The sequence below is a fragment of the Helicoverpa zea genome, chromosome 26, assembly GCF_022581195.2.
Source record: "Helicoverpa zea isolate HzStark_Cry1AcR chromosome 26, ilHelZeax1.1, whole genome shotgun sequence".
Lineage (NCBI taxonomy): Eukaryota > Metazoa > Arthropoda > Insecta > Lepidoptera > Noctuidae > Helicoverpa > Helicoverpa zea.
In genome coordinates, this window is record NC_061477.1 from 2,770,097 (window position 1) to 2,789,131 (window position 19,035).

Consider the following 19,035-nt stretch of genomic DNA (forward strand, 5'->3'; position numbering starts at 1 on the left):
TACATAAAGTACAGAAAAAGAAGAAGAAATAGAGAATTTTGGGTACATCCTATAATTTCGGAAAGATTACTGAAGGGACAGTTCCAGACTAATCATTCAAATCTGAAACAACATCTGGCAATTTTTTTCAAATTGCTGGTCTGTTTTGTATTTCTTGAATTAACATAGTTACATCGACCACTGGCGCCATGATAACACAAGGGAACAAAATAAGACTTTTTTTGTTGCATGAAATTTTATGACTTTTGTTTACTGATTCGAGGTCGCTGATTTCAAATCTACCCCCACATTTTTTTTCTAACGGCTTTGGTTTTTGAGATACAGCTATTGACCGTATTTTCGAACTACACACATCAAAAGTGTCTAGGGATCAAGCATTTTTATGCGGATTTCTTGAGATTGAGATGTGGCTTTGTAATAAATTTATGATTTTATAAATTTATATGGATCCTTTTTGGTGCATTTCATAATTTGAATCAGGAACTGTGAATCAAATTCGAGTAAAAGATGAAAATCAGCTGTCAATATTTTCCCTATAAACACATACAACGCATTGAAGACATTATTAGTGCTACTGTTTCCCTACTACTGATTAAAACCAACGTTATTATGGAGCGGCGACGTCATTTAAGCAGGGAAGAAATGCTCAGAGCCGTGGGAATGATAGAAGCTGGTTCCCGGCAACGTACTGTGGCTTTAGCTCTGAATACAAGTCAGAGTGTTATCAGTTGACTTTGGACACGTTACCGAAGCACTGGTACCGTAGCTGAGCGCCATGGAGGACGGTATCGCTGCACCACACGGAGACAAGACCGATACATTCAAATCTTAACTCGAAGAGCTCCAACAATAACCGCCATGATGTTAGCCGTGAGGCTTCATCACTCTTCAGGGAACTTAATTAGCGACCAAACAGTCAGAAACCGCTTGCATGAAGTGAACCTTCATTCCCGAAGACCGCTACGGGTACCACCTATAGCAATGCACAATCGTAGGATTCGATATCAATGGGCTCTTGAACACAGAAATTGGGCAGAAGAACAATGGCGTTTCGTGTGCTTTTCTGATGAGTCTCGTTTTGGTATGAGACCGGATACAAGACGTATACGACACTGGAGAACCCCTGGACGCCAACAGCGATTAAAATCCTGCCAGGAAGTCCATCCTTATAGTGGTGGAACCATCATGGTATGGGCGGGTATTTGGATCGGCGGAAGAACTGAGTTGATTTGGATCAGAAGCAACCTCAACGCTCAAATTTATGCTGAGACGATTGTATCAGACGTCATCGTTCCTCTACAAGTGCAAATCGGTCCCTTATTTCAGTTAATGCATGATAATGCACGACCGCACACCGCAAGAGTTGTAAGACAGACTCTCGCGGCAGCTAACATCAATGTCCTGCCCTGGCCTGCTCAGTCGCCAGACTTGAACCCGATTGAGCATGCATGGGATATGCTACAGAGAAGAGCTCTGCCGAATATGGAGGGTATCCAGTCGCAAGAAGACCTTTTTTTGTTGTTGCAACGAACATGGGCGGCCATTCCACATCGTGATTTGGATGAACTCATTTTGAGTATGCCAAACCGATGTTCTTGTGTTGTTAGTGTTCGCGGTAGAAACACGGATTATTAATTGTTTAAGTTACCCAATAAACTTTTAAAGAAAACTGTTATTTCAGTCTTTTTTTTCGAACTTTTGTGTTAGTGTTTCAAATGTCAAAAATCCCTTTATTAGGAAAATGGCAAATTTCTTTATTAGTGCAAAGGTGACTTGGTTTATCGTTACTGTGACAAACGAAAACACTTTATTTGATGAATCCTTAAAGAAAATTTTAATTAATATCAATCAGGAGAAAAGTTATTGCAAAAATATATGTTGATCCCTAGACACTTTTGATGTGTGTAGTTACACTTAAAGGAGATTGGGCAAGAATGTATGAAGTTTGGTCCAAATGTCCACCACGAACGAGACCTATATAATTAAATAGTCCACTTAATATAGAGTAACTTTTACTAAAAAAGTAAAAAAAAAACAATGCCAAAAAAAAGTTATAGCCAAAAATGTATTCTTCATTTTCGGTAGTTTTTGTATGTTATCATTATTATTTTTTATTTTATTCCACTTCCCTTTCCGCATTTTATCTAAAACTAAGATGAGTAAGACACATTTGAATATAAACAGCCCATTTTTTTTGCCCGATGGATGTACGAATCACCAACCAATTGAGGCGCCAGAAGTGCTTGAATATACTCAGCGGTGCCTGGATCTAAGAAAGTTCGATGTAACTGGTGGTGTCTTCTCTCTAATAATGAACAATTCTATTTTGTCAGAAGTTACAGAAAGTACGAAAATCGAACATCACGAAAAGTAATTGAAAAAATGAAATTGAAAAAATATATAAAATGTTTTATTTGATTTTGCTATAACTTTTTTCTGGCATTATATTTTTTTTTACTTTCATAACAAAAAATGTTCTATATTTACCGGGCTATCTAGCCATATAGGTCTAGTTCGTGGTGGACATTTGGACCGGAATCGCCCATTGTCCTTTCATAAAACAGCATTTTATTTAAAAAGTATATAATTTTTACTATTTCTATGTTGCAAAATAATTGTAAAAATGATACTATTTCTGTAATATTTGTGGTGAATATACATTTAAAGATTGTAGACTAAGCGTATCGGAGTTCTTGAAACGGGTGTACTTTGAGTTCTTTGGATTTTCTTTGGACACCTGCGACAGGTACCTACTGGGTGTCTAAAATGGTATGTAAAACATGCGTCGAGTCTTTAAGGTTATGGAAAAATAAGAAAAGACCCCAATTCAAGTAACAAACACTCTAAATCATTAGGTAGTTTTTCTGCGTGGTTTATATGAACGGTATTAACAAAAAAACGGTCCAAATGGATTTACCCTAACTTGTTATCTACTACTTTACCTTAATAAAGGTTCTACCACCTTTGCACATCAAACTTGGGCTCATGAAACAATTTGTAAAAGCTCTGAACAAAAATGCTCAATACATATCTAAAAAGTCCCATAATTTGAGTATAGAGAAACTAAAAGCCGGAATTTCTGATGGTCCACAAATAAAGTGGTTGATGTAAGTGTAAGTTTCATAATTAGGTACATGACCGATATCGAAAAAAATGCCTGAAACGAATTCGTTTGGATTGCACAAAATTTTCTATCAAACAAAAAGGATGAACGCTTATTCAAATCACTTTGAACAGATGTTGTCGGCTTGGTTGTAATATGAGCATCAAGGTATACTTCCTCCTTAGCCATTTCGACTATTTTCTGAAAATCTATGTGATCTCAGTGAAGAACAAGGCGAACGGTTCCATCAAGATATTCGGACTATGGAAAAGCGGTCCCAGGGTCATTGGAATGCCAAGATGATGGCGAACTACTGTTGCAGCATTAGACAGCCCTAGTGAACCGAAACAAGCTAAAGCTGATACAGAAATTCTGACTTCAGATCTTCAACTAGCAGCCCAAAAATATACAATATTAGTCGCAATATTTCATGCAACAAAAATCTTGTTCCCTTGTGTAATATATCGCGTGCGTTACGTCCACTCCTAGCAAATGCAGATTGCCGACTAAAGTGCGCCGTCTGCGTTAGCGCGCGTTGAAGGAAACGTTCAATTTTTTTCACACACTTTTTGTGCGGAGCGGCGCGCCGCGTCGCGGTGCGGTATTTTTGCGTGTCGTGTGCGTTACTGCATATAATTGCATAGGTTCATTTTCACAAACTAAAAAGTGCTTCACGGATAGTCTGTCGTCTGCGCAAGGCCTAAAGGGTTCTTAGGATAAGAATAAATTAAACAAAGCAGATACAAATACAAATTTTATTCAGCAAGTCACTAGGTCAATAGTTAATATAAACGCAACACTTAAAACAATCTTAAGTCTTTGTACAAGGCAATTTTCATGTTAACAATGACGATACCACATCGAGGCGAGATAACTGAACCTTATGATTACAACCATAACATTCTACGCTGAAAATGGAAGATTAAATTTCAGAAGAAAAAAAATCACTTGCTACTCGTATTTGTAGTCGATATAAATTACAATACTCTGAAAAACTTAAGTTTACTTACTACTGACAACTTGCTTCAATCGACCCTGATTTCAACGAGTAACAGTTATATAACGCAACTGGGCTTAAGCTGTCTTATTACAGAGTTACAAACTCAAGTTCTAATTAAATTAGAGCCCTAAACTAAAAAGCTAAACTCTAAATAATATTACGTAAGTATTGTAGCTCTGTGATATAGACTTTAATAATATATGTAGGTTTCAGTTATCCCCACTCGTTTTCGATACAAACCACCACAGCGCTCCGTTCGTTACAATTTCAATAACCCTAATGTTTCGTGTATTCAAATAATGTATAATATAATCATCATAATATATAAAACCATAATAAAATATAAGCGAACATATAATTTGAGTATTGCAACAAATAAATAAATATTACTTTTTGTAGAACTTTTAGCATTGTATGTGTAAGAATCTGTTTTTTTTTTTCCTTCACCTTAGCTGTTTTACTGACTTGTAAACGTTTTTTATATATTCTTTTAAATTATAATGCTAAAAGTGACACAACGTGAGGCCTAATACATAATTCTAATCTCAATAAGTACGTAGATCGATACATTGTATATTATTGAGCGCTCAATTCATTATTCGCAAGAGGAATGTGATTTTCACCGAGCTTAGAGCAAAGTGGCGAAGCAGATAACATATAAAATTAGTATTATCCTTCAATTGATCGAGAAATTAATATTTTTAAGGCTGTAAAATAATTGTTAGCCTCCATAAAATAAATAAATGATATAATATTAGCCTCGTTATATAAAAAGCGATAATATAAATACTTATAATAATTAACACTGCTTCACCGCTCAACTCAAAACACGATGGGCATGAATAAAAAAATCTTGAATGAATATTTTCACATGATTTCGTTTAGTCTCATTCCATCCAATTTTCTTAAACTTTCTGTAAAAAATAAAATAAAATCGTTGGCGTAATTGCTTATGGAAAGTTAACTTTCGTTGTGGTAATTTTATAACTATTTTAGGGCTTATAAGGCTCAATTAAAATTAATCAGGGATAGTATAAATTCACCGCAATGGGACATACTTTTCTTGTAAATAATGTAGTGTATTTTTATATAATAGGTTCCCCTGTATCTACATTCTATTCAAAAACTAACAATACATAAGCAAACTACTCAACGAATACAAAATTACGTTAAAAATAAAATATACTTATATAATACTTTGATGAAAGTCTCAAGTTTTATGATTTAAATAAACGTAAAATTACACTAAATTTGGTGCAAACTAAACACTCTGTGATTGATAAATGCTATGTGAAGGATTTTTATGTAGTTTTCCGTAAATAACTTTAGCCAATAAATAAGACAAATATATAGCAAGACACGATTTCTAACAAAGAAAGTGTTGAAATATTCATAAGAATTTATATCAGGGAACAAAATGTTGGTGTTAAAAAGATATAGTGTATGTAGTGAAACATTGGTCATAGAGAAAGTTAGTTAAAAATACCATAAATGCTAAAGTTATTTACTAAAACTAAATAAACCTTCACTAAAAAACTGTGAGATTACAAAATACTAGTGAACGTCGAAATGCAATCAAATTGAGCCGTAACGACACTCGTTCATACACTCACAACAAACACCCGAACAGTAAATAATAAAAAGTATTAATTTCGATTTGAATAGTCGTTGAAAATGAGGAAATTTTGAAAAAAAGCAATGAAATAAAATATTTTGTACCCTCATATTATATTGTAACAAGGACAGTTCGTATTTTCGTACATATTTATATGGAAAATTAGACATTTTTGGAGTTGAGTATTTTTCATAAAAACTTATGCCAACATGTTTTTAGTAGGCGATGTGAGAAAATACGAATATATCTTGTTTTACTCTTTTTATGGAATGAAATACTATAAAATATATGAATTAAAAGATTCAGCTTACTTGAAAAGCAACACATTTTTATATAAAATTATTGAATAATAATTATTAAATAATAAATGACGGTTAAAAATAATGGGAAGACAACACAGAGAATAATTTTAACATACGTGAATGTTGATATTTAACTACTTTTACTCTCCAAGCATTTAAAGTTCATATGTAAGATGTCCATAATGCTAGTAAATGCGTGTAAATGGCAAAAATTTCACGCTGAATACATAAGATACCATTCGATTTCCATATAAAATTATGAAATCAGGCGTTACTTCGCGGAAATTCATGACAGAAAATGTTAGGAAAGATATGTAGCGTCAATTGCCGGCTTTGGATACTACAAATTTTTCCTAGCATTTTATTATATTTCTACCCATTTTTTGTGCCGTTTAAAAATAAAAATGAGTTAAATATCAACATACTACAAGAAATACAAATGGTATGAATCGAGCACTACAAACAATCTTTACTTTTACTTTTGTCATACCATAGTGTAGGCCGGTCGCGAATTAAGATACCAGTGTTGCCAACGTTTCAATAATTTTATTTCATGCCATGTTAATAGTGTTGCTAGATATTTGACAAGGTCAATGTATATCCTGCTAAAATTATAAACCCGGAGGTTTTTAACCATGTGTGCGAAAGTTTCTTGGGCCGCGGGTGAACCCAGAACGGAAGCAGGTTATTTAAATTCTTTTCTTTGTTGAATAAGTAGCGAGTTTAGGATATTTTAATAAGACCGTTTGCAAACCTTATTTTGAATTCCCGATTTTTTTTATCCGGCAACCACAATTTACATGGTAGAATGCAGAGAAATTTAACAGATTTTCACTTATAATACCACAAGAGCTTCAAAATTATCGGGTATTTTCCGATAGGATCGTTGCAAACAAATGAAGGAGTCAAGTTTTTCAGGTTAAAAAATCACGAGCGCGAAGCGCGAGTGATTTTTCCTGGAAAACTTGACGACTTTATTTGTTTGCAGGGAACCTTGAGGGAAATGCCAGAGAATTTTGAAGCTCGTGTGGTATTCGGGGGATTATTTTTCCGTCCCAAATGTCGGCCACAACCTGTCAGTTTGACATAGCAACGACCAGAGAAAATATTCAAAAAATTATCAGTATAATACCATGTAGGTTGTACCACGTGACGTCGAATGGTGCAATTCTATTGGTCGATATTTGGGTCGGAAAAATAATCCGAGTTATTTCATAAATTGAAACTGATTACTCAATTCGCGACATTGTAGGTGACCTTGAAGGTCAAGGGCGAATTCTCCTTGCTAATAAGAAACCGCTATAAGGCTTCGTTTTTTTCTGACCTCTAAAGCTCAGGAATTTTATATTTTCGCTCTAAGAGGTCTAACCAACTTTATAATTCGCTTGTTGTAAGTCGATTTCAATATTTTCCGATAGTGTAAGTAAATTATATTTAAGTGTTAATATTTTATAACAGTGTGCGTGTTTTCAAGATTCTGTATATTTTATATTAGAGATTCACAAAAAAAATAATGGGTTCATGACCATATGAAGTTATAACTTAGAAGGCGCTAACCGCTGAACTGTATTGTCATATTATTATGATTTTCGAATTATTTTTTAAAGTTTTTTTTACTTGCATCTGGGTGATATTAACATGAATAGAATCTCAATTAGATACTTTCATAGGTCACAGGGTTTACTTGACATATTTTTCTAGTATGTAAAAACAAAATTTTGAAAAAAGTGCACACTATCAGAAAATATATGAACCGATGTTGTCTTAGTGTTGTTGTGTAAAGACGGCTACAGACCTTCAGTTTCAACCATAAAAGTTAATAATTAAAATACATTGTCAGTTTAACTGTACACTTCTTAGTTTTGGCCTAACAAGTGATCACGGAAGAAGGAAAGAAGAGCGGAGATGCCATAAGGCTGGTAGGTCAGGCGCCTTCTTATGGTCAAGTAACGTTCGGTAGGTACGATTAAAACGACCAGTAACTACACCTAACGAGACGTTCGACATCCTTGTTAAATCAAGACCAATCAGTCAAAGATTGATCTTGATTGATAGGTGATTTGGTTCCAAAGAAGTCGTATAAGGGCGGAGCTAGTAACGTTTCTCGTCCCCTCGCCCCGCATTTTGTCGCGCTACTTTCTTAGAAGATTTCGCGTTATGACATCTCCGCTATACATTATGTCCTCCATGTTTTAGATGTTGCTGTTTGGTTAAAACTGTAGGTCCCCGGCGTAAGCAAGTGTGTGGGCTAGACCCGGGCGGTCGCCTAGTCGGCCTTGCGGGGCCTGCGCTTGCGGACCTCGCCTCGCTCGGCGCCCGCGGGGGCGGAGTCGCCGCCCGCTGCCGCCGGCTTCTCTTTGTCTTCCTCTGATGACTGTGGGGAGAATAAAATGATTAATATTGTTAAGATCTTATAGTGGTGCAGTTTGACAGCTAACTATACACCTTTTGATTAGGTACTTAAGTGAAAATAAATAATTTTAATAGATCTTTCTACACATATACTTCTTAAACTAATATTATACAATTTCTTTACAGTTATTTAGTAACATGTCATATCAAGATTGTATAACTTTAGTTAAATAAATAACATTGAAGGTTAAAAATCGGTAAAAAAACTTTTAAGTTAAACGGTTTTATCTTATGTGCACTGAAAACTAGAAAATAAAATAAAAAATCGGTAAAAAAACTTTTAAGTTAAACGGTTTTATCTTATGTGCACTGAAAACTAGAAAATAAAAAAATAGTTTCTTACCTGTCAACCTACGTAGGTGGTCCCGGTCATATTAAACTAAAATAAAAACGTGGGGCCCCTGTGAAATCCTACCTATGGCAAAGCATATCTTTATACTTTGGTAGATCTTGAGCTCAGCGTTCGCTGGTGAAGCCGCTACGGCTGATTATTGATTGTCAAAATCTCCAGTTACGATTATAGTAAGTCGATGCAATCCACACCTATTATACCTCTAGAAGAAAGTACTACAGCAATAGTTAATGGGCCCCACGTTTTTATTTTAGTTTAATATGACCGGGACCACCTACGTAGGTTGACAGGTAAGAAACTATTTTTTTATTTTCTAGTTTTCAGTGCACATAAGATAAAACCGTTTAACTTAAAAGTTTTTTTACCGATTTTTTATTTTATTTTCTAGTTTTCAGTGCACATAAGATAAAACCGTTTAACTTAAAAGTTTTTTTACCGATTTTTTATTTTCTAGTTTTTAGTATTTAATGAAAATGCGTACCGAATATTCCTCATTCTATCTAATTCATTTAGTGTATCATTATTACACGGTCTCTTACCTGACAATTTATTACAATCTAATTCCTCAATACATAGCCCTTCCAGATACTTTTTTTTTTAACAACCCCAAAAATCATCACATGACCTCTCCTGCTGTGGGTCAGCAGCGGTGAGGGAGTGTCAGACTCTTGACTAGAAACCGTTTTGTTCCGTCGTAGGCCTTTTATGTACCAGGGCCGCGGTAACTCTTTCGAACAATCTCGCAGCCCAGGCAGGCCTTGGCCCTGTTGGGCCCCGCTGGAGTTACTGACAGTTTTCTACTTGTGAAGCCCTTTCATTTGATACCCGTATTGGTGGGATTGATAAAAAATTGTTATCAGCCATTTGGTAGCGGCGGCCATCTTAGATTTCAATTTTGCATAGTAAATTGTATTCTACTTGTTGAGACCTTTCATTTGATACCCATGTTGATGGGATTGATAAAACCTACGTTATCCGCCATTTTATAGCGGCCGCCATCTTGGATTTAATTTTTTATAGTATATTGTATTCTGTTTGTTGAGCCCTTTCATTTGATACCCATATTGATGGGATTGATAAAACCTACGTTATCCGCCATCTTAGATTTCAATTTTGCATAGTAAATTGTATTCTACTTGTTGAGACCTTTCATTTGATACCCATGTTGATGGGATTTATAAAACTTAAGTTATCCGCCATTTTGTAGAGGCCGCCATCTTGGATTTTAATTTTATATAGTACATTGTATTCTACTGGTTGAGAACTTTCATTTGATACCCATGTTGATGGGATTTATAAAACCTAAGTTATCCGCCATTTTGTAGAGGCCGCCATCTTGGATTTTAATTTTATATAGTACATTGTATTCTACTGGTTGAGAACTTTCATTTGATACCCATATTGATGGGATTGATAAAACCTACGTTATCCGCCATTTTGTAGCGGCCGCCATCTTGGATTTCAATTTTTTATAGTATATTGTATTCCGCTTGTTGAGCCCTTTCATTTGATACCCATATTGATGGGATTGATAAAATCTACGTTATCCGCCATTTTGTGCCGGCGGCCATATTGGATTTACAATGTTATTGATATTACTATATTGTATTGTCATCGGAATTAAAGGTGTATACAAAATTTCAGATTAATCGGTTGACAGGAAGAGGGTGAAATTTGAATTACTAAATTTGACCCAAGAATGAATAAATAAAACAAACGGGGTAAGCTAAATAAAACCGTTTAAAAATAAAAGCTTGTCAAAATTATAGTTCGGCCATTCAGAGAATGCGTTCCTGACACGTCGCGATTGAACTGACGACGTAACTTTGCAATGGCGTTGCAGTTACGATAAAAATATTTTTGCTGGTTGTTTACCGTTTTAACAATTGAGGAGCATTAAAACAACATTATTATATCAATAATCAATGAATGTAGTTACGTCGTCAGTTCAATCGCGACGTGTCAGGAACGCATTCTCTGAATGGCCGAACTATAATTGCTTTCATTTATTATAGGAAAATATTTTTTATTGAATGTTACTCACATCGCTGGGTGAATTCTTCTCTGCATCGCTGTTCTTTTCATTGTCGTCATCATCCACGATGTCGTCGTTGATCAGCTCCTACACAAATAACATATTTGGTTAACAACTCATAAAATATTCATTCAGTCGGATAACTTTAATAGTATGGAAATAAGGTGGGAATTGCAAAAAAATACAAAACTAAGTCGCGGGCCTTGAATTTTTTAAAAATAAAACTTTTTTATGTAGCATTTATTTACTTTTATAGTTCGGCCATTCAGAGAATGCGTTCCTGACACGTCGCGATTGAACTGACGACGTAACTTTGCAATGGCGTTGCAGTTACGATAAAAATATTTTTGCTGGTTGTTTACCGTTTTAACAATTGAGGAGCATTAAAACAACATTATTATATCAATAATCAATGAATGTAGTTACGTCGTCAGTTCAATCGCGACGTGTCAGGAACGCATTCTCTGAATGGCCGAACTATAGAAAGGTACTTTTTTGCCAGAAAGTCTGACCACCAGTTTTACCCAAGGGGTATCGGATTGCTCAAGTAACTAGGTTGTGGATTACTAGTACTTAGCTACCTCCTGTCAAGACTGAAAGCGGACTTCAACATAGTATGGGCCAGGGTAGGCAGTTGATAAAATGGCTGCACACCTGATCATCATCCGACTTGTCCTTAGCATCCTGGTCGCCCCTGGCCCGCTTGTCGAGCTCCTGCTGCGACACGAACACCTTCTCCCCGCGCCGCGGCGGGTACAGCAGGTCTATGATGCATACTAGGATCTGGAAGGTAAATCATAATATACAAATTAGTCGGTGTACGGGGAACTACTGCCCTTACCGGGATAAAAAGTAGCCTATAGCCTTCCTCGATAAATGGGCTATCTAACACTGAAAGAAATTTTCATATCGGACGAGTACTTCCTGAGATTAGCGCGTTCAAACAAACAAACTCTTCAGCTTTATAATATTAGTATAGATTCCAAAGATTCTGACACCAGTCTAACTGGGTTGAGGGGGTGAGATAGGGTAGTCGCTCCTAAGCACTGGTACTCAGCTACATCCGGTTAGACTGGAAGCCGACCCCAACATAGTTGAGAAAATGGCTCGAAGGATGATGTGAAAGATTGTGAGTTGAGGTGGCGTACTGCTTAAAGCACCAATCTCTTATGTATTGAGTACAAAGTATACAAGCTGTTGATTTGCAAAAGTAAAAGTCAAATTCAATGGCGTAATAATAATTATGCTAATGATTATCAACCCAAATCAACAGTAAATTGATATGTAATTTTTATTTACTTATTTTCGGAAATCCGTTTGTGTAACTCAGCCGTGTTTAAGCTCGGCGCGTGTGTTATAGTCGTGATTAACCCTCAATCCGTCTCTGTGTGAGAGGAGGCCGCAGCCCAGCAGTGGTACGATAAAAAGGCTGATGATGATGATGATAAATACTACTGACTAATAAATTAGACTTGAACCCTGTCAAATGCTCAGTAGTTTCTTTTAGCAGAAAACGTGTCCCTCGCCCTACAACTTATAAACTTAAAGGTCAGCAACTGCAGAGATGCCATGGTGTGCGTGACCTAGGCGTGTTTCATGATTCAAAACTTCTGTTTAATACCCACATTGAACAAATAGTGGCAAAAGCCTCGAGGTCGCTTGGTTTTATAATGCGAGTCGCAGGGTGTTTTAAAAACGCCAAAACTCTCAAGATCCTCTATTGTTCTTTTGTAAGAAGTCACCTTGAATATGCGTCACAAATTTGGAACCCTCGTTATGGCAAATACATTGATTGTATCGAGAATGTTCAGAAGAGATTTATTCGTTTTCTGTGTTTTCGGCTGCGTATACCGTACCATTCTGATAATTACATAAATGTTTGCAAGAAGTTTCACTTACAACCACTTATAAAGCGTCGTCGATTAGCAGATTGCACTTTCCTACTAAAAATTATTTCTAATGAGATTGACTGTCCTGATCTCCTGCATAAACTATGCTTTAATGTTCCCCAGAGATCGGTTAGATTTAATCCGCCTATCTCCATTCCTTATTCCTCTTCTAACTATAGGCGAAACTCATACATGGTGCGAGCGAGTAAAAAAGACTTTAATGTTCTTTGTAAGGACTTCTCATTTGACCTATTTACTACTAAAACTTATACTGCGCGCACTCAGCTGAATACGGACTTTTTCAAGAGTGCGGATTGTGCCAAGTGATATTTTGTTATAATCTTATTATTATTATTTATTTTTTTTATCGTGCTTGTTAGTGATCCTAAGTTGTCTGTTACTTTTTCAGTTTCTACCCGTGAGAATCTATAATTGGCTAACTATATCATATAGAATTGTTATCCCTTTGTTACAGCTGTTGATTCTCCTTCTAGTAAATAAATAAATAAATAAAATAAAAATATAATAAAATACATACCAGTCCAAGTAGTGCTCCAATGAATATGGTGGCTAATGCGAAGATCAGATAGGAGCCCCATGTAGGCAGCCCGTATGTTTCCATCAGCATGTTGTGAACACTCTGAAACATGCCATATTCAAGAGTTTTAAGGCAGTTTTACTGGTATTTTCTGCAGTAATGCATCTTCCTCGTGTTGCTATATGACAGATAAATCAGCAAAAATATATTTATTTCTGACACCTAGGCGAATATTAGACATTGAAATAAAACTACTTTTACGGATAGTCTGCCCGCGACCATGGATGCTGCATGGGATCCGAAACGTCGTGGAAGACTTCTCCAAGGAAATTAATATACTTACATTAACTTCTTTGTATATTTTTGAAAATATTATGTTAGTTCGCAAAAACTTTCATAAAAATAAAAGAAAAAGTGATATTCACCAGATAAATACACGTAACAAACATAAATTAGTGGTTCCCAAGTTTAGGCTAACAAAATCAAATAAGTCGTTCTTAGGGAATTGTGTACGTTTTTATAACAAGCTACCTAAATGTATCCTTGATCTCACTGATAAAAAGTTAAGATAATTATTTAAGACGATTTTGATTAATAAGGCGTATAACTTTCTCAGGAATAAATATACTATAAACTATTGTAAACAAATTTCGAAAGAGCTTTTATATTTATAGGCCTATCTTATCTTATATTGCTGGTCGTTAGTCTGGCTAAAACTCGAGAATGGCTAGACCGATTTATTTTATTTTGGTTTTAAATGTTTGTACCGGTCCAGGGAAGGTTTAAACGATACGAAGTTCGCGGGATCAGCTAGTTTAAAATAAAATGAAATAAATTTTGACTTCGAATTTGACCAAAGAAAAACCGACAATGTGACAGTTGTCCCAATCAATTATTATAAAAAAAAAACGAATTACCAGAGGTATAACACAATCATTAACAAAAGTGCAAAGGATATTAATAAACCACGTACCCTGAGCGCTTGACTGAGTTTAAAGAACTCAGCAACCAGAGTCATCTGTATGGAGTTGGGCGCCTTCCATGATGGGACTGGTTCTGTTTGCTTCCACCGCTGGTCTTCCACGTAGCCCAGCATGGAATCCACGTCCCGGGGACCTTTGTACTGGCGGAATTCACCGTCGATCACACTGGAAATAGAAGAAAAGTGGTTATGTTTGAGATTTAGGGCGCTTTCAACTTGCCGGCCGGCCGTCAAGAAACGCATAAGTTGAAAGCGCCCTTAGAGTATGAGGTAAAAGTTATTACTATTTAGTGACATTGAAGGGAAAGTGCTTAGAAATTATTGGTAAATTAAGTGTAATTGGCGACCGATCTCTCTGGTGGTGCCGGATTGCCGTCCCACCGCGCTATGAGAGTGAAGGAATAGAGAGTGCACTTGTGTCTGTGGAAATGCTTGTGCACTATTATATTACCTGCACAGCTAGCTGATCTCTATGAGACAAGCCACCGTGACCGACAATCGGCTGGGACCCTATTATGACTGGTAAGTTGGAAGGACAAAAAGTTTTCCAAGATGATTCTTAGAAAACTTTTTGTCGTCACAGAAGATTGCGAGAGTTGTTGCGTAGAAACCAATCCTAGGTATCAGCAGGTAGCAACACATGCTCGGATTTGTGGGAGGAATTTCGTTTTGGAACGAGAACTGTACAGTCTTCTCCATCTATTTCTAACTATTCCCCAAATTCTTCAGTAGTTAAAAGAAACAAAAGTAACTAAAATACTTACTGGAAGATAGTAGGCAGCGCAGTGACCACAAATCTCCCGCTAAGGCCAGGAGACTTGGTAACGTCTACCGCCGCAGTCCTCACGCCGAGGGACTTGCGCGTGGCTCGCGTTGATAGCTCCCGCCATGCCGGGGATAAGGCGTTGCAGGCTGGACACCACGGTGCATAGCTGCGAAGAAAATAGAGGCATGGAATGTCACTGATGGTTTTGTGGATGTCTTTAAGGGTGAGGGAGAGGCACTATATATATATATATATGAGGCCTTAGAAGATCTAAAGGTGTGTCCTAGAACGTCGTGGCCATATTTGAAATACTTAATACATGGACAACGTAAGTATAATCGTGTGTGGTTCTTGAATAATACAGATTTTTCCTGATCCACACATAAAACTTGAATTATGGTGATGGACATGAGATGGGTAATTTTCACAACATTGTCATGTGTTCACTGTGTACATATCATCATCCTCCGAGCCTTTTCCCAATCATGTTGGGGTCGGCTTCCAGTCTAACCGAATTCAGCTGAGTACCAGTGCTTTTTACAAGAAGCGACTGCCTATCTGACCTCCTCAACCCAGTTACCAAGGCAACCCGATACACCTTGGTTAGACTGGTGTCAGACTTACTGGCTTCTGACTACCCGTAACGACTGCCAAGGATGTTCAATGACAGCCGGGACCTACAGTTTAACGTGCCATCCAAAACACAGTCAACGGTGTCTAAGATATACTTAGAAAGTACATACAAACTTAGAAAAGTTGCATTGGTACTTGCCTGACCTGGGATCGAACCCGCGCCCTCATACTTGAGAGGTTGGTCCTTTACCCACTAGGCCACCACGACTATATTCGACATCACTGCGTACATAAATGGTTAAATAAATAAAAAACAACACGACATAGTGCACAACGACCTTTTTAGGCTTTCCTATTCAAAGATTAACCTGGGGATCCTATTACAAAGAGGAGCTATCCATCTATCTCCATGCAGTTATGCAACAGAAATCACAGATGCTGTTATTATTATTTATCTTGGCCATAACTACTACAACATATAAAAACAGCATTTTTTGTCGTCTTTCGCTCGATATTTATAACAGTACAAAAACCAGATGTTTGACCAGTATTTTGCTTCGCGTTTCATTTCATTACCATAAGTTTACATGTATTTTTATATTAAATTATATCATAAAATAGATCGGAAATAAAAACAATGAAAAATTTGGTTGATTAGAAGAACTCAATGTATTGAAAACTAGGTGTGGTTCATATTAATATAGCAAAGCATGATGAAATGGTTGTTGTCATCACAAATGACATCATACCTTTATTGTTTACTTTAACAACCTGTTAACTGTTTATGGCTTTTTTATCTTTTCTCAGTATTGTCCACATAGTTGTGAACATTATACAGTGTAAAAGAAACTAGATTTTTTACTAACAGTGTATTTAAATTACATACTAAATGCTTTTTTTAAAACGTTCAGGTTATTTTATGTGCACAGAGATATCTGCTTGCAGTCTTACAACAACTATACATAGAAGAGATGCAATATTATAACCATAGTTAGCAGGGAACTGCCTTCCGCAACCGGATAAAATGTAGCCTTTGTCTTTCTCAGGCTCTAGGCTATGTATCAAATACCAAATAACATTATTGGTTCATTGGTTTTGGTGTGAAAACCGGGAAAGACGGACAATATTTTAAAACATATTCACAAAATATTTAAATAATTATAGTTATTTATTAATAAAGTAAAGGACCAACCTCTCAAGTATGAGGGCGCGGGTTCGATCCCAGGTCAGGCAAGTACCAATGCAAATTTTCTAAGTTTGTATGTACTTTCTAAGTATATCTTAGACACCAATGACTGTGTTTCGGATGGCACGTTAAACTGTAGGTCCCGGCTGTCATTGAACATCGTTGGCAGTCGTTACGGGTAGTCAGAAGCCAGTAAGTCTGACACCAGTCTAACCAAGGGGTATCGGGTTGCCCGGGTAACTGGGTTGAGGAGGTCAGATAGGCAGTCGCTTCTTGTAAAGCACTGGTACTCAGCTGAATCCGGTTAGACTGGAAGCCGACCCCAACATAGTTTGGGAAAAAGGCTCGGAGGATGATATGATTTATTAATAAAGTACATAATACTATATAATTTCCCTGTAGAAAATATATAAACTAGTAGTGCAAACACAATGGTGTTTATAAAAACATCCAAAACTACTACAAATGACATTCATTATGATAAAATATGCAAGTCTGCATCACAAATTGCATTTAGCATTAGTAACAATACATTAGCATACATGTATGGGTTAGTGATGCAATGTTTGTGCATACAACTTTCGAAACTATGATTCATGGGTCCAAATTGTCTATTAGCTGTCTATGCAGCCAGTAAGTAGTTATATTGGGACTTTTTTGTATAAATCTGGTTCTTCAAACCTAACAGACAGACATGTGTTGCTGGGGAGTTTGTTGCATCACTTCTTCCGAGCAGAAACATATAGCAAGTTGTGAAGGGTGGGTGTTTTGGGTGCTGTCTTTTGTTTTTCACGTTGTTTTATCAGACCAATTGAATAAATTGAATGAATAGAATTTGGTAATGCAACTATCAGATTTTAGTATGATCTTTGGTAGCCATATAATTTTTTAAAATTAAGAGACTGTGCTGAAGAGTTTAGAGATGAAAATGAACAATGGATTTAGACAGATTTTTATCGGGATTTGATTTTGTCCATGTTAGTAAAATTCAAAGTAAGTTAGTAAAGCAATTTCATTTCATTCAAAATTAATCAAACCAGGCTGGAAATTAGCACTTTTAAACATCAAAAAATATCAGCAAACATACAAAATGTCAGCACTTCTCTAACCTGCCTTCACCTGATAAACAGTTATTTAGCATAGAGATAATTATTATGTACGTACACTCATGTAATTAACTGAGTAAAGGGCAATGACCATAAATTATGTGTCTGCTATAAACCTCTTTAGAGTTAGAAGCCTTAGAAAAATATTTACTTAATTATGTATTTTTTGAATTTGAATCTCATAAGAAAAATTACAAGTTCAACCAAGAAATAATAAATGAATAGGTAGCTGTACCTATATTTTTCATTTTATATTATATTTTCAAGGATAAAATGAGAATAACAGACTATTCTGAACATGGTATTGTTTTCCTGTTTCCTTCTGGACTTTTTGTCACGGTGTACTACAAAATGGAAGCTGAATTTCACACGTAATTTGAGTACTTAGACATGTAACAACAATAGACAATGCGTCACGGTTTTCAAAACGGTGCTTTTACATAGACCCTAACGACCTTGCAGTGGTTAATGAACCCAAACGAGTGGGTTGCTCCTGACGTTAATTACGCCATAAATAAACAGCTTTTCAGGTAAATAAATCGAGGAACACCTAAATGAGGTCTTCCAGCAGCTTCACAGCCAATTTCAATGAGTAATACCGATTATTCACACCTAAATAATGAATGAAAAAATTTGACACGTTCCCGTAAATTGGTTGACACCGGCTACAAGGAAAAGTACTCACAATTCGACCATCCATTCTCCCTCAAGGATTTCTATCCAGTTGTCTTCATTCAATTCGCGATTGGCACTCACAAAACCAGTAAAACAACATAAAATAAATGAGAAATAAATGAAAAAATGAAAAATTTGCGGAACCGTGTGTACGCGCGCCATGTTTGATTTTGATTTAATGTTGCCAAGTTCCAAATAGTTTTTAATAGTTTTTATTACTTAAATCATTGCAGTGTTCTAGGGTTAAATATTTTATTCTACCTTTTATGAAATAAATATGAAAAATATTATTTAATATAAAGATTACAGTCATAGTTGCTAGTAAAAAGCTTCAAATAAATTATTCATATTTTTAGGCATATAATATGCTGCTGCCATCTATAACGCGTCACAGTACATATCATAAAGGTTAGTTTTTCGGGTTCCACATTAGATGTCGCCACTAATACACAACAAAGGGTGTTCCTGATGATTATCTTAGCTTTCTACCCTCTTTTTTAC

At 36.1% G+C, this 19,035-nt stretch overlaps 1 protein-coding gene across 1 annotated transcript; it reads right to left on the reverse strand.

Annotated features, from left to right (window-relative positions):
- Nucleotides 1-7,221: 7,221 nt before the first annotated feature.
- LOC124642953 (thioredoxin-related transmembrane protein 1-like) lies at nucleotides 7,222-18,713 on the reverse strand. Its single transcript, XM_047181754.1, has 7 exons — nucleotides 18,545-18,713; nucleotides 14,993-15,160; nucleotides 14,220-14,394; nucleotides 13,247-13,348; nucleotides 11,474-11,602; nucleotides 10,829-10,906; nucleotides 7,222-8,394 (listed from the first exon to the last, which is right to left on the reverse strand). The coding sequence occupies exons 1-7, from the start codon at nucleotides 18,694-18,696 to the stop codon at nucleotides 8,287-8,289; spliced, it is 912 nt and encodes a 303-aa protein (XP_047037710.1). The 5' UTR covers nucleotides 18,697-18,713; the 3' UTR covers nucleotides 7,222-8,286.
- Nucleotides 18,714-19,035: the final 322 nt, after the last annotated feature.